Source organism: Larimichthys crocea, chromosome XXIII (genome assembly GCF_000972845.2).
Source record: "Larimichthys crocea isolate SSNF chromosome XXIII, L_crocea_2.0, whole genome shotgun sequence".
In the NCBI taxonomy this organism is placed as follows: domain Eukaryota; kingdom Metazoa; phylum Chordata; class Actinopteri; family Sciaenidae; genus Larimichthys; species Larimichthys crocea.
In genome coordinates, this window is record NC_040033.1 from 10,033,494 (window position 1) to 10,048,606 (window position 15,113).

At 39.9% G+C, this 15,113-nt stretch overlaps 1 protein-coding gene across 1 annotated transcript in view; it reads right to left on the minus strand.

Moving 5' to 3' along the window:
• vipr1b (vasoactive intestinal peptide receptor 1b) overlaps positions 1-12,866 on the minus strand; it is a 48,153-nt gene extending 35,287 nt beyond the window's left edge. Inside the window, exons 1-3 of the mRNA XM_010753044.3 lie at positions 12,494-12,866; positions 3,069-3,159; positions 513-623 (exon numbers count right to left, since the gene is read on the minus strand). Of these exons, the coding sequence (XP_010751346.2) occupies positions 513-623; positions 3,069-3,159; positions 12,494-12,556 (265 nt within the window). The 5' untranslated portion in view covers positions 12,557-12,866. The remainder of the gene's footprint in view (positions 1-512; positions 624-3,068; positions 3,160-12,493) is intronic.
• Between the last annotated feature and the right edge of the window lie 2,247 nt (positions 12,867-15,113).

Below are 15,113 nucleotides of genomic sequence, written 5' to 3' on the forward strand. Positions count from 1 at the left end.
CACAGGGTCTACACTTTTTTTTCCATAGCATCTGTCTGTAAGCTGTTTGAAGACAGTGAAAATGAAATAACAGGGAGAAAGTCCTGATATGTGATGTCATGTTCTTTATGAGGCTCATGAATCAATATGCATTTTTCCTGCGAGTTGTTTGCCTTGGGCTTTCTGCAGGGTTTCTAATCATGTCTGCTGTCCTCAGGAGGTGATGGTGAAACCACCAGTTTGATGACTTTAAATGTCCATTTGCATGCAGGCAACACATTTCATCTTCAGTATCTACCCAAAGGCTTGACTGTATGCAAATACACTTTTAAATATCAAAATACTCACAGCTGGAAAAAAGTGAATGAAGATGCAGATCTCTAAATGTGCTAATGTGTGCCTGTTTTGACAGTTGAATTAATTATTCCACTAATACAATATGATTAAATTACAAATATATAGAAATTATATTTCCAAACATAGAAACTAAACCTAAAACATGGAAAATATAATTTAAAAGAAGCTGTATTTACCTCTGTGCTGGTCACTGAAGTAACTGAAGTAAGTGGGGCAGGTTATCGTAACCACCTCTCCAACGCTGGCTGATGGCCAACAGGCGATGATGTCCCACATGCCTTGGCAACCTGCCAGCAGGAGACAATACCATTAACGTCACTCATAGTGTGACAGACGCACACGCACATCACAGTTAATATATTGAATCATGTGATTAACATGACACCCGTGACACAATCAATCCCGTGCAGTGACCACATGGTGCAATTCAAATTCAAGATCAAATCAAGTTGAGAGGACAGAAACGTTACTATAGATAGATACGGTGCTTTATTATTCTGCATTTTGGTACATAAATCCACTTTTTAGTCACATTTAGTCATTCATATCTTATCTATCATGCTTCCATGGTTCTACCCGTTCCTCATCAGTTTCACCTGTGTCTAGCTGTCTGTCTTGTGTATTTAGTTTCTGTGTTTCTTGTGTCCTTTGTCAGATTGTGCGGTTTTGTTGTCCTGTATTAGTTCCTCTGCCCTTTGTTCTGTCTCTGTGCTTACCCCGCTGTGTTCCTGCTCCTGTTTCTTTTCTCAGTCCTGGATTTTATTTATTGGATTTCTGTTGGACTCCTGGTTTATCTTGGATTTCTTTTCAACTGTTTGTTTTTTCAGCCGCCTTTAGTTGTTTTTTTCATCCCTAAGCTATTAAGTTACTTTTCGTGCATTTGCATCTGCTTCCTGAGCTGAAACGTGACAGTTTTACAACTCAGTAAAGTGTAAAAACGTGGGTTTTTTTTCACTTTTAGGCACAAATGAAAAACAAAGGAGGATGAAGTTTGTCTCTTACTCTTTAATCATATTGTAGTTGAGCTTTCCTTCCTTGAGATTCCACTAGCATTCGGCATAAAAGAGAAATCACTTGTTGTTTCAGTATGACATACAAAAGCATGAACACAGGCCAAGCTGTCAGATAGTCAGCTGCAGCTGTTTTGTACAGTTTATTGCATTTTCTTTTTATATATTTGAAATGAAAGTTGCGACCTTTCACTATAAGAGCGCCCTGTGGGTCAACAGCACCATTAATAGACCTCTAACTGTGTGAAATAACAAAAACACAAGCAATGAACAATTTCCGAGACAGTTCAAAAACTCAACGGAAGCACAGTTACAAACTTTTCTATGTTGACAGCTTCTGCAGGACATCTTTAGCTCATTTTGTACATCAGCGCCGCACACCAGAATACACAAACCGTCAAGAGATATTCATTTTACGCCTGTTCTGTTTCAGCGCTGGACAATCTCTATGTTTAATATGTTGCATAACCATAGGCTGTGAACATATGGTCTCTCTCACGAATGCACACACTGCTAATTCATTTATTAGGGATGTGACCTCTGAGAGCAGCTTTCACTACCTTCCTGTAGAGGAAGCAGATAGGAAGTGGAGAAATGAGGGTCATTGCAGAGATAAGGAGCAAAGCTGTTTCCACCACATGGTTCATATATTTTAACTTAATGCAGTATGCAGTTTGTGGAGTGATTTTATTTATTTATTTCATTAAAAACAGACCAGAACTTATAGATGAGATGACTTTTTCACTGTGTTCTTAAAGTCATAGGAAAGAGGACAAAGCAGAAACTCCATTGGGCGAGGGTAGAAACTAATTTTAGTCGTAATGGGTGCACATGTTGAAGGGCATGGATATTATATATTTTTCTGTCTAGTGGCCTAGCTCTGTATTCATATTCTGTCCTATGGCCTTGACCGTATTACTGAGGCATGCTCATTCAGAGTAGAGGTTGGACATTATATATTCACTTACTCCTGCAGACACATTGAGTGAGCAAACGGGTGTCAAATAACAATGTTTTTATGACTTTGAGTGGCAGCATTGGGTAAAAGTCCCATCATGACTTATTAGAGTTATTCTGGCTGATCAGGTCTCAGTTCAGACGGAGGTTGGGTGGCGCTTTTTGCAGGGATTTGCAGAAGGGCTGCGTTCAGAATCACTTCTTATCTACTATATTTGTGGCATGGGGAAAAGATTACATCTGACAGGACAAGCATACGCTTGTAGTATAGTGTTTGCTATTGGAAAGGCAACTTTATAACATCGATCCATTATCTGTAACCGCTTATCCTTATCAGGGTCCTGGTGGGACTGGAGCCTATCCCAGCTGACTTTGGGTAAACTTTATGCATTACACTAAAATGAAGTGCTCAAAAATGATGACACCATAATGGTATGCAGGCGGCACGGCAGTGCAATGGTTAGCACTGTGGACTCCGGCTTCCCCTTTCTTTGACACTGAAGAAATCTTAAATCTTTGCTTTGTACCTTGAACTGAGAAGTGATTCAAAGAGTTATTGGAGCTAAAGTCAGGATCACTCAACTTCTGTATGTGTCTGGGAAAACTCTGCCAGCTACAATAGTGTTTTAACTATAAACTCCCACACCTCTCTATTTACTTACTCATGCTGTTTCCCATTTCCTCCGAATAGCCTCCTGCACACCCTAAACAGTGTGTGAGAGAGACAGAGAGAGAGAAAGGGGAAAATATGTTTGCAAGAATAACCTGAAGTGATGTTCCCAAAGGTGCTATTCTCGCAGCGCTCTTTCTCCAGCTCGATCTCATTCACCACGTCACACATCTGCAGCGATAACACCTGTGGAAGAGGCAAAAAAGAGTCAACGTACATCACACTGCGATTAGTCGCCGCCGACATTATTCATATTCATTCATTGAGGCTGAGGCTGGCACACAGGTTACATCTCAGTGAATATCTGCAAGTAAATATTTTAGTAAACATTTTCCTAAATCGCATTTGGTCACGCTACAGTATGTTTTTTTTTTAATTAGAATGAACCTCAGGCTAATTATACAATAAATACACAGAAATGTTCTCTATGTCTGAAATCCAAACAGAGCTCCTTCTTGCCTGGTAAATAGATGCTATCATGCAAATGGATTAGGAAGTGGAGACGGCAGCCGCTGAGTAATCTACTGCGATTGTTCATCTGTGACGACAAATGCTGAAAAATGTGAGCTGACAGCCGCTGGCGGAGAGCTGGTAGGTCAATGAAAATGTGTAAGGCAAGCAGCAAGGAGCTTGAGAAGGTCAGTGGAGATGAAGAGAGAAAGAGAGGAATGAAGTGTACTCATGAACTCCCAGGGAAGAGCTTCAACCATGCTCCCTGTTGCCAAAGCTTCAACGCTTACAAGACTCAAGGCAGTAAAGGTCAGGATGAGAGGAGTGATGCTGCACAACGTATTTAAAATTGCACAGCTCATGTGCTATAATTGGACCTCATAGATGTTTGTTTCATGAGGGGTGTACCTCATGGGTGCTGTTGAACATGAAATGATCCTCGCTAATCATCTCCAAATTCCCCGTTTAGTGTAGGGTCGAGCTCCCTGTTCACCTGATGAAAAAAGGAACACCTCTCAGAGCAACGCATCTGTGCTTTCTCACAGCCTTGTTGAGCATATGCATAGTAGTGTAATGACTCAGTGTAATGAAGCAGAATAAACTCAGAGGTGCCCCGTGTTCATCATTTAAACAAGGAGTCAGTACACAACATCTACCAGGCCCGGTGTGTTATGTGATATCTATTTATGCAGGAATATTTAAGAGCACGCAAACACATTAGCAGAAAATATGATCCGTGCTCGATTCCAGCACCGTCACGCAGTCAACATTAATGTGATTAGAGGATTTTGGTAAAAAACCGAAGAACTCGACGTGAGTTGTTTCAGATCAAATCTGATTCAAAAACACATTCATCAAACGTTAAAAGTCTTTTTTTTGTTGTTGTTTCTGATGGTCCAGTTAAAGCCACAAAGTGGAAAGATGTATGTGGATGTTGACTTATTCTGTTTAGTTTGGAGAAAATGATTCTGTTATCATTGTTTGTCTTTGCGGTCCCAAACTATTACATATTCCAAATATTATTCACTCTTTGCAGATCTGCCACCTCTATGACTAATCTTTGGTTTTGTTAGGCACCAAAACATTTTGTTGAAGGATTGGTCGTTTATTCCAGTATGTCTCTTCATTGTTTTGATACTACGAAAAGAGGTTTCTTGTCATTTTTTCCACTCAAAAATCTGTTTGTCTCACTGTTTCTTGAAGCCAAACATTCAGTCCAGTATGAAACTTGAAACACAAGCTTGATGTGGAAACTGGAAACCTGCAGTGCACATACAATATGAACGGACTTCTCGACATCTTGTATCAAGTAATTAAACATTTGTAAGTGCAAATTCATTGAATTTGAATTAATTAGGAATTTAAATTAATGTCTGGAGGGGACACACAGGGGCTTTAAAGATTTGCCTCAAGGTTAAAATGACTGATTTCCTATAACATGACTGCAGCTCTATGGTAGCTACTTTTATTAAATACAGCCAATTGAGCTCCTGCCGACTTGTACGCATCATGATAACAGTGCAGTAAGGGCAACAGCCACCTCGGAGGTCATGGAAAATAAAAAAATTGCAACACAGTGTAATAACTCTATGTTAGTTACTTCTCCACGCAGTCACTCCCTCCCTCTCCTCATGGATGAGGTCATCCTGACACTGTCACAACCCACAGGACTTTGCTCGCAGGAGTTTTCGCCTGCGACCGATTACAGCAGAAAATCCAACATGTCCTGAAGTAATAGTAGCAGCACTGGCCAGGAGGCAGGAGATTAGACCGCAAACATTATCTGTACAGAGCAACTTGGACGAAGGAGGAAGTCTCATGTTGGTCAGACCCTTTCTTAACCTTATTTTTGCTTAGCAAGAAATTGGTTGTCGGGGGAATGTAACAATAGTGCACTTAAGAGAGGATTTGAATCAAAAAGCCCCTCAGAGGGGAAGGTAATACTTTGTTATCACAGTGAACTTAAAACACAGAATCTAATATTCTACACCCTGCACAACCTGATCTGTCAGTCAGTTTTATATGTGTGCAATATCAGCACTGTACAGCTAATGTTACATTATCTAAGAGTAATTAATGAAGTACAAACTACTGTTTTGATCAGTATACACTATAATATGTCAAATGTATGCAAAATCTTATATAAAATAATCAAAATTACGTATGTTTCATTGCGCTGTGTGACATTATTATGTATTATATATTCCAAAAATTCACACACGCAAAACAAAAACAGCACCTAGCTCTTTTTGTTACAAAATATTTGATCATATCATCCAAGGCTGGATTATTCTAACTGATCAAGGTGCACTGGGTTTTTTGGAAATTGAATTGCAGATTAGATTTGAGGGAGTTTGCACTGCAGTTATATTAAGGTTGTGTATTATTATGTAGAGGAGCACCAGATCAAGATCTAGTTTTAAGATCTGTATTTCTATTCTATTTTTGCTCAGAACAGCGTTCTAAAGAAAGTTGTGTGTTCGTGAACAATGTTGGACAGCTAATCTGGTCATAATATAATCACGGTATGATTCCACTCAGAGTTGATAAATGATAATATTGAATTATTATTATTAAAGGGACAATATAAATATATCTATATGTAACTGTGCCGACCCCACCGGATTCTCTAATTCAGAGACACCCTACAAAGTAGTGAGATGTAAACAAGGTTCAAAGCAAACCTACATGTGAAGCTGTTTATGGACCGTAATAAAATAAATGGGGGACTAACTTGTAATAAAACAAATTTGCAACGTTTTGGTGCTATTCCAATCGTTTCTTTGGATCTTAAACAGATGACCATCCATTATCCCATAGGTGTGCATTTTAATGACGCCCACATGATTCTTAATTACATCTCTGTGGTATCGAACACGCCATGTTCTTACTAGTTGGAGTCTTACTAGTTTGATCCTCTTATATCACATATCATGATCCCTTATGTTGAATATTTTCTGTATATATTTCCTATATATTTATCCTGCTTGTCTCTTTTACTAAAGACTAATGCGAACTTGTCCACCTCCACACAGTCTTGGACTTGTGCATATATTATCAGGATCATTTACCAGCGTGACCTATTGATTGTGTCCTCGTAAAAATGTATGCAGTGATGCTGCATTAATTTCTTGAGGCTGTCTATTGCATTTATAGATTGTATTTAGTATTGTAGAGGTTTTCTAATAAAATTCATTGTTGGGCTTGGCTTTTTCTACATGCTATGTTAGATTCATCCACAAATTAAACTTCTTTTTTTTACTGCAATTACTTCTGAGACCCTGGAATACAGGCACCTACTTTAATTAATGAATGCAGTCTTGATAGGGTAGAAGTCAATGATTGTTAATTAATTGTTAATTGTTAATCATTAATGATTGTTATTGATGCCTTATGATTGCGCATGGAGATAGTGATTGGTTGCAGACATACAGTGACTCCCTACCTAAGATGACTTCTCATTGTCGCCGAGTGGCAACCTCATGAATTGAAACCAACGTGGAAGTACCAAAAACTGCATTTCCTCGAATGTCCACTTGAGGCTGGTTACAGAACGAGTCAGTCAACATAAGCCCCTATGTTAAAATGTCCAACTTCACAGCAGAAATAAACATGTTTATAGCGTGGTACAAAAAACTATTTTTACCTCTATAGCTAATTTCCACATTCATGACAACTGTACTGAGGATGAATTTTTATAGAACTCACTCGTCCAAAGTATATTAAGGTTTAAAGTTATGTATAATTTAAACAGCATAACTGCTTTGATTGGCAGGTGGGTGCCATTACAGATGGCTGATGGGTCCGCCAATGATCCGCATCTTTTCTTTCTTTTTGGATTAGACGGGAGGCAGCAGAGGCAGGACGGCCACAAAATCTGAGGTTCACATGCGGCTCTTCAGAAACCTCCACAGATGCAACGTCCATATTGTCAGCATTTATACTGTCTATGATTATAACACACCATTTGCCTTATCTAGCAACAAAATATTGCAAAGTTAGACAGTGAGTGGGAGTGTTGTTGTTTTTTTAAACTTTGTGATTACTGGATGTAAAAATAAGCAAAAGTTAGCCAACAGGCCAGCCATACAGTATCAACCATATAAAGGAAAAAAATGCTGCTCTACTGCCCACTTGTAGCCATAAAAACTAAAAAGGCTCTTCTCCTAAAGACATTTTGAGTCACAGGAGGAAAAGCATGTTTGTAACCAATGAAATTAACGGCTTAGTTCGATTTAGCTGCTTGAGCTGTAGGTTCCTGCTATTGTGCATGCTGACTCACTGTCGCGGTGTCACGGATTGCTGAGAATGGTGTCATCATTACTATTATTAGCACCTGTGCTTTCCTTACTACAAGTCCAAATGTCTGCTGTGAAAAAGAGCTGCTCATGCACCTTTTTCTACTGAAATATCTGAATTAATAAAACCTTAAAGCTAAGGCATTGGATGTAGGTCTTCTCCTAACATAAAGACATATAGCTAATGACCCAGATTTTCAGTTTAATTTCACATGGAAGAAGTGTGTTATTTTTGTTTCCTCTGACTTCAGCAGGGAAATGTAAACCAGTGGCAACAAACCTGATGTTAACCATTAATGCTGCATAAACAGTAGAAAAATGGGAACAAAGTCCCTCATCAGGGGGGAGAAAAGACAAGATACTGGGATATGTGCATAGTGTAGGCTGCTGGGATCAAGCTCTCCTCATTTCATGGAGGTACTTTATTAGTTTGTGTATAACCCTGTATATTGTGAACAGAGCCCGAATACACAAAGAGGGAGAGCAATGATAACAAAAATAATCGGCGGAGTTCAGAGTGATTTATGGTAGTGGCTGAATTTGATGTACATTTCCTAATCTAAGAAGATACAAGAGACAAGAGGAAGAGCCCTGGCAGTGATTTATACCCGAGCTCAAAATGCTGAGGACAAGTATTAAATGCCTGCCAGTAAGAAAAGTTGAAAACTTAGCTGTAATATTTATACTCTGACCAGCCATGAAGACTGCTGTAGTGGGCAATGAATCAAAATGCCAAACTCAAACTATGCAGATGATAAATGGACCTCTGCAAAGTCTTAGGGATGCAAACATACACAGTGTCTCCATGAGCAAAACATCACATAAATATCTGCCAGCTTCGATCGTTTGTTAGCACAGGGCTCATCACTGAGGACTGCCAGGCTGTTGCTTCAAGTTTGCACTGATTGTTGTCATTTCAATCGGCCGCCAGCCTCGCCTCGTTCGAGTACAAGATAACCATCAAATAAAGAACAAAGACCGCCGAGCGGAAAAATGAAAGGAGAAACTTGTGTCTGTGTGTGGCCACCTAATGCAGAGTAATGTGTTTATCCTCATCCTACACTTCACTGGAGAGCAACATCTACATCATGCATATACCTCTCCAGCCTTCGCATCCTGTTGTTTCACTTGGGGGTTGATTGGCTGGTAAAAAAAAGTGTGTGCATTAATTTAAAGATGAAACGCTTTCCCAACCGAATACATGAACACGAGAAGCATTCTTTTAAACTCATGCTGAAAAGCTGCTGGAGCTGGCGTCAGTCTGTGCAGCAATACTGAGCAAAATTGTGCTAATGGCATCTTACTAATGTGAATAGTTTGGTGAAATGTGCTTGTAAAAGAGTTAGATGAAAAGATCAACACAAAGCTAGATCCAGAAGTCTATTAATTTAACTTAAAGAGTCCAAAGTTTAAAAGAAACATGCATACCATTGCCTATGAAACTCACTAATTGACATGTTATATGTTCGTTTAATCTGTGCACAAACAGGCAGCGAGTTGTATGTGTTGGAACTATTTCTCTCCAGGCTTTGTTTCCCAGTAGCTTGCAGTGCAGTTCTGTGAGTTAAAGCCTTGTTATAACATATACTGTGGAGTGGAGATTTACACTTTAGTAACTTAAAACAGTTTGTAAAAAAAATACTTGACGAAGAGAGCTGTTAAATATTTACCCCAAGTAACTGCCAGGTACTAAACCAACAGATCAAAACTGGTGTTAGCTTGCTTTAGAGTAAAGGGAGAAAGAGATTATATGAATATGACTGTCCTGAACATTGATAAAAATGCTGTTTAATAATGATGCAAACAAAGAATTTAAACTAAATCTAACAAAAGTAAAACAATACTTCAAATTACAAATACACATTCAGCTACTAATGTGTTGGGAGTCCATGTCAGGACCAGAGTCATAAATCTGGACCTCTTTTCTGACACATAACTACAGCGAAGTGAAGAGCAATGGAAGTTTCAAAAGGTCCAAGATGACAGCTGTAGCTACAGTAATGGTGAAAAGTTTGAAAAGGTTATAGAGGTCCTCTGAGCAGAAGCAGAGTTTAGGCAGTAAAGTTTATTGCTTTGCAAGAAATAAACCTGAGACGCCTCCGGAGGCAAACTGAAGACAAAGCCGCTCACCCCTACACCCACTGATTGTTGTTTTTTTTACACATTCGGACATCATATTAGTCCATCTCGGGGCCACATTTTCACAATCTCAGTCCCCGGAGAGCGATTTCCGTCCTCCTTAATACTGTTATCAGTGCCATGGGGTCTGATTCAGGACTTTTCAAAAGCTTTCAGGCTTTCAAGGCCCTTTACCTTTACTTCAAAGCCGGATGCCTTTGGCTGAGAGGATCTTTTTGAGGGTGTTAATCCCTCTGTCACCATTATTTCTGGGTAGTTTTCAGATCATGTTTAATGTTCCCAAGTTACTGGATATAGTGTTTTCACAACTGTCGGTCAAATGCTAGCTAGGAGCATGATTGGGCACTGGATGTTAAACTGCATGAATACTATAACTGATATAACATGATGAACTCATATTACTAATTTTCCCAGAAATGCATAAAACAAAGTGATAACTGTGTTAACCACCAACATTAAGGTTTGTTTACCTCTTTTAAACTGTTAAATTAACTTTATGTTAACATAGACCGACGCCTTTGCTACCAACTGCTTTAGGTTATGCAACACTGAAATCTGTACTGAAATTTAAGTTTTAACGGTGCAACCTATAAGATAGCTAGTATACATCAAACAAACAAGATATGAGTGAGCTTGAACTTTAAGCCTTTAAGTCTTTCCCCTGCCTCCAGTCAATTGTAAGCTAATCATGCAGCTTACTTCATGTACAGACACACGAGTGGTTGCTCTACTCATGTAACCCTTGGCATAAAAAAAAGAGTAATCCATGATTATTTATTTAAACGAAAAAATTCATGTTTGGAAAGAAGCACCATTGTCAACTTTCCACACTCTCCTATCTCCTAACCTCTCATCTGCTTTGTGTTGAAGCTATAACGGTGAGATCCAGCCACTAACAAGCACCTTTTAACCCTTTGTGGGATTTTTTTTTTTTTTGCACTCCCCCATGCTACATATCCCTCATTAGACATATTGATGAAACATGTCAGGGTATGTTATTGTAAAGCAACCCGCCTACGACCGACTGTGGAAGTCCTCCACGCTTTTTGCCCACAAGAGCCACTAAAATATGTCAACAGATGACGTATCTGTTTGATCTGTTAAAGTCCCCGGTGGGCCAGTCATCTGAAAAATGTCAGAGGTGAGGAGAAAGACTTTTTCACACAGCTCACTTCACAGTCTATTCTGCCTGGGGGGGAAAATGCCACTGACAGGTATTAAAAGAAGCCATGCCAAGTGTCAAACGGCTAAAGAATACACCCAAAGACAATCATTATCGGAAATCTCAAGCTTCTTAGAATCAGATTTCTGATCTCTGAAATTGTCCTAAACAGCATTGACATTCCTGATCGCCGACATTTCACTCATACTAGAGACAAGATGCACGACTGAATGCCTGTCAGGAGTTATGTGCAGTGAGAGGAACAGCAGCTGAGCATTTCTGACAGTCTTATTAGAGATTCAAAGATCCCTGAAACTAAGACGTAACTGCAGGTGATGCTTTTAACACGCCTGATAAAAAGATCAATCCTCCAAGGCTGCTTTGAGAAGATCAACAGATTATTTTGTGATGTTACCAGGTGGATGCTCCAGTTTAAAGTAACTCAATCCCTCAGAGACTTTTAATTTTATTCTTATTTTATTGCAAACATAAATCCCAAAAGCCTATCTAGCACCCTCGTGTGCACACTTCACACACACAGAAAAGCACTATGAAATAGTATACATAGTACAATTATATAAATAATCATGAAAGTACTGTATATGTCCACATGGGAGAAAATCGCTTGTAATAGTGGCACATCCTGAGTAATATTTTAGTGAATTGTAGCTATGCATGCTTAGATTTATTCACCAGATATGAATTTACAGGATTTTTTTCATTTACTCACTGAAAAGGCTTCTGATTATCAGATTATCTCTGAAACCCAGATCTTTACTGGCTTTTATGTTAATCAGCAGCAGCAAATCAGCGTGCTGTTGACTTCAGACTGCAGATGAAGATGGGCAAATTCACATTTACTGACAATCTGATGACTTTAAGGCATGCACACCTGACTTGTGGCGCTGTGACCTCAGTGTGAACAGTCTTATTTGAATTCATCTGACTTCTCATGTGATTTGTCATGATGTGTCGGCGGTGAAGCCCACACTGTTCCTTTAGTAGTGTCAGCTACTGAAGAAAACTTCTCCTTCACAAGCACTGACTCGGCTGCAGACAAAGGGATGAAATGAGTCGAATGTGCCCAATCAAGTGAGGAGATCCTCAAATAAAACAAAATAAAATGTGGTTACAGTGCCAGATTTGTCAAGTTCAAGTGTTTAAGATTAGATTTAAATGTATAGAAAGCAGATGATACCATAGATAGATAGATAGATAGATAGATAGATAGATAGATAGATAGATCACACATCCATTCGTGCGCCCAAAAAGCAAGATCATGGTTTCCAAACTCAGGTAAATTTAAGGTTTGTCGCGCTACTGCGCGCACAGTGAAAAGTGGATTTGATGTCTATAAAATCTGATTTTCTCCCAGTTACTAATCTGACTCTTCTCTACAAACCATAAAAGACAGTTTTCCTTGTAAAATTAAAGAAAATATGTCGCTAAAGTAAAAGGACAGTCGACTTACTTTGGGTAGATATCCGGAGAGCAGCAGCAGAATAAACAGCTGCGAGGCGTCCATCCTGTCCATTTAGTTTTGGAGTTGTTTTCCCACTCCTCGCTGTTGGCAAAACTCCTTAGTAAAATCTGAAAAAGTTGTGTGTGTGAAGAAAGCGAGGCAGTGTGTGTGTTTTCAGATGTGCGAGGTGCGCTAAATCGCTGCTGCGAGCCCCATCGGACTGCGCTTTTCTCTGCGCGCTACCTCTCCAGCAGCAGGAGAGCTGCAGCTGTTCGGCTGTGCCCGCCCCCCTGTCCGCCCATTCACAACTCCGCGTGTCCCAGGAGGCAGTTTGTTAACAAGCCCGTCAGGCTGCTGGAGATGTGGTTCAAGGAGGATGCTGTGTAGGAGAGGGGAACTAATTAGATGGTTATTGTGTAACCCTCGTTGCTCCTTTGTCGTGATGTCAGGTGTCCAACCAAATGTGGTGCAATTTTTCCCACATCATTTTCAGCAAATCTCCAAAAGAAAAAGCTCATTTATGCCTGTTTCCATCCAGTTTAGAATATTAGGGAGTTGGTTCAGCAGTAGGTGAAGCTCCGGTCAGGTGCAATTAATGCAGAAGAAGAGTGTGCAACATTATGACAGCCTCAAGAGAGTGCTGTTAAAAACTTTGATGGGGAAAAAGCAGAACACAATTAAGCAGTAAACTCTGTGGCTGTGAAGTGAAGTGCCAAAAAACTGCAGTTCCTCAAGCGTCCACTAGAGGCTGGCTACAGAACAAGTCAATCTCCATAAGCCCCTATGTTAAAATGTCCCACTTGACAGCAGAAATAAACATGTTTACAGCCTGGTACGAAAATCAGTTTTGGTCTCTATAGCTAATTTCCCTGTTCATGACAACTGTACTGAGTCTGAATTTCTATATAACTCACCTGTTCAAATTATATTAAGGCTTAAAGTTATGCATAATTACATATAACAGCATGGGTGCTTTGATTGACAGGTAGGTGCCATTACAGGTGGCTTGTTTAAGCACCCAGACGTCATTCAGCCCGCTACAGGTCCACCAATGATCCACGTCTTTGTCGATTTTTAGATTAGCCGGTAGGTGGAAGTGGATAAACACTAACTAGAAAAGAAGGAAACTTGTGGTTGATGTCATGGATATGAAGTTCATTCTTTATGCTGTCGGTGAACACAATGGAGCTTTTTGTAACATTTTGATTCATTTTTTTCCACACAGAATGTGGCGCTAATTCTCCAGGTGAAGTTGTGTTTTTCTTTTCAGAAACATATCCTTGGTGTCGTTGAGGCTGGTTGAATTTTATAGAAAACAATCCACTTAACAGCTGCTTGGTGTGCATGATAAAAAGTCCATTACCCAAATTGCACTGGTGCATCCTCTCATGCCAATTGCCAATGCACATAGATGGAAAAGGTCTAATAGCTTGCAAGATTTCATGCAAGTCCATATCAATCCAAATCATCGCCAACAAAACGGAGAGAACAGACAGATTGTGTGTCGACCACTTTCAACTGTGAACGTCAATTCACTTTGACTCAAAGTAAAGTTGAGAGAGGTGGTGACAGGCGAGTTGGCTTTATTGGGTCAAAGGAAGGAAAACAAAATGTTCTACATGGCCGTGCAGTACCTCTACAATGCCTCAGTCCCCTGCACTCCACCTTTGCAGTCACACAAATACACTCATCATTCATCCTGGATTACAGACTGCACCATCAGACATCCATCTTCTCCAGCCACAGTCCCACGCTCATGCTGTCAGTGTCACGGCTGATCGACCACCACGCACAGCTGACTGGACCTCACTGCACAGCTTCATCTTCACTGTATGCGACAAGCTGAGTTTACCCTGTGAGGCATTTCTCGGCACAAGCCTGCCCATTAATATTGATAGTAAATATGCTGCAACATAACACAAGAAGAACATGAAACAACACAAAGAACTTGATTTATTTCATGGTTTTTCTTTGTGATAACACAGGGTACTTTCGTTGTGTGGCCTCACTTCAGGGTCCAAGTCTAATATGAGCATGAATGTTATCAGGCAGCTTTTCTTTCTTTAATAACAACTTCGATTCCCTTGTATGTCTGCTTCGACACTCTACAGCCTCTAGTATAATAAGATTGTCAGGGACAGAGCATGCTGTAATGCACATGACATGTGACATACTGAATAATGCATGAAGTACATCATGTACGCTCGTGGAGATGCTACTGTGATTTGATTGTAGCACATGCAAATGAAATAAACAACTACATCATATAAAGTCAAGTTTTTACACCACGCAGGATATAATGACAACATATACATCAATCCATCCATTCAGATGACATTTCTGTATTGTTTCTAACCACATGTGGCTTTAGGGATGGCAGTGTTGTTCAGTTGCTCCATCTCTTTGGCCTACACTACAATTTCTCAACAACTATCAGATGGATTGTCATGAAATTTGGTACAGGCATCTATGGTTACTTTGGAGAGGTCCTGACCAAGCGGTAACCTCTGTGGTTGTGAAGTGAAGCCAATGCATGAGTGGGCGTTCAGACAGGGACAGGCAAACCGGACGCCTGGGGCGTTTTTCAATTGATTTCAGTGGGGGTCGTGCATTTCCGCACCGGCAGCCG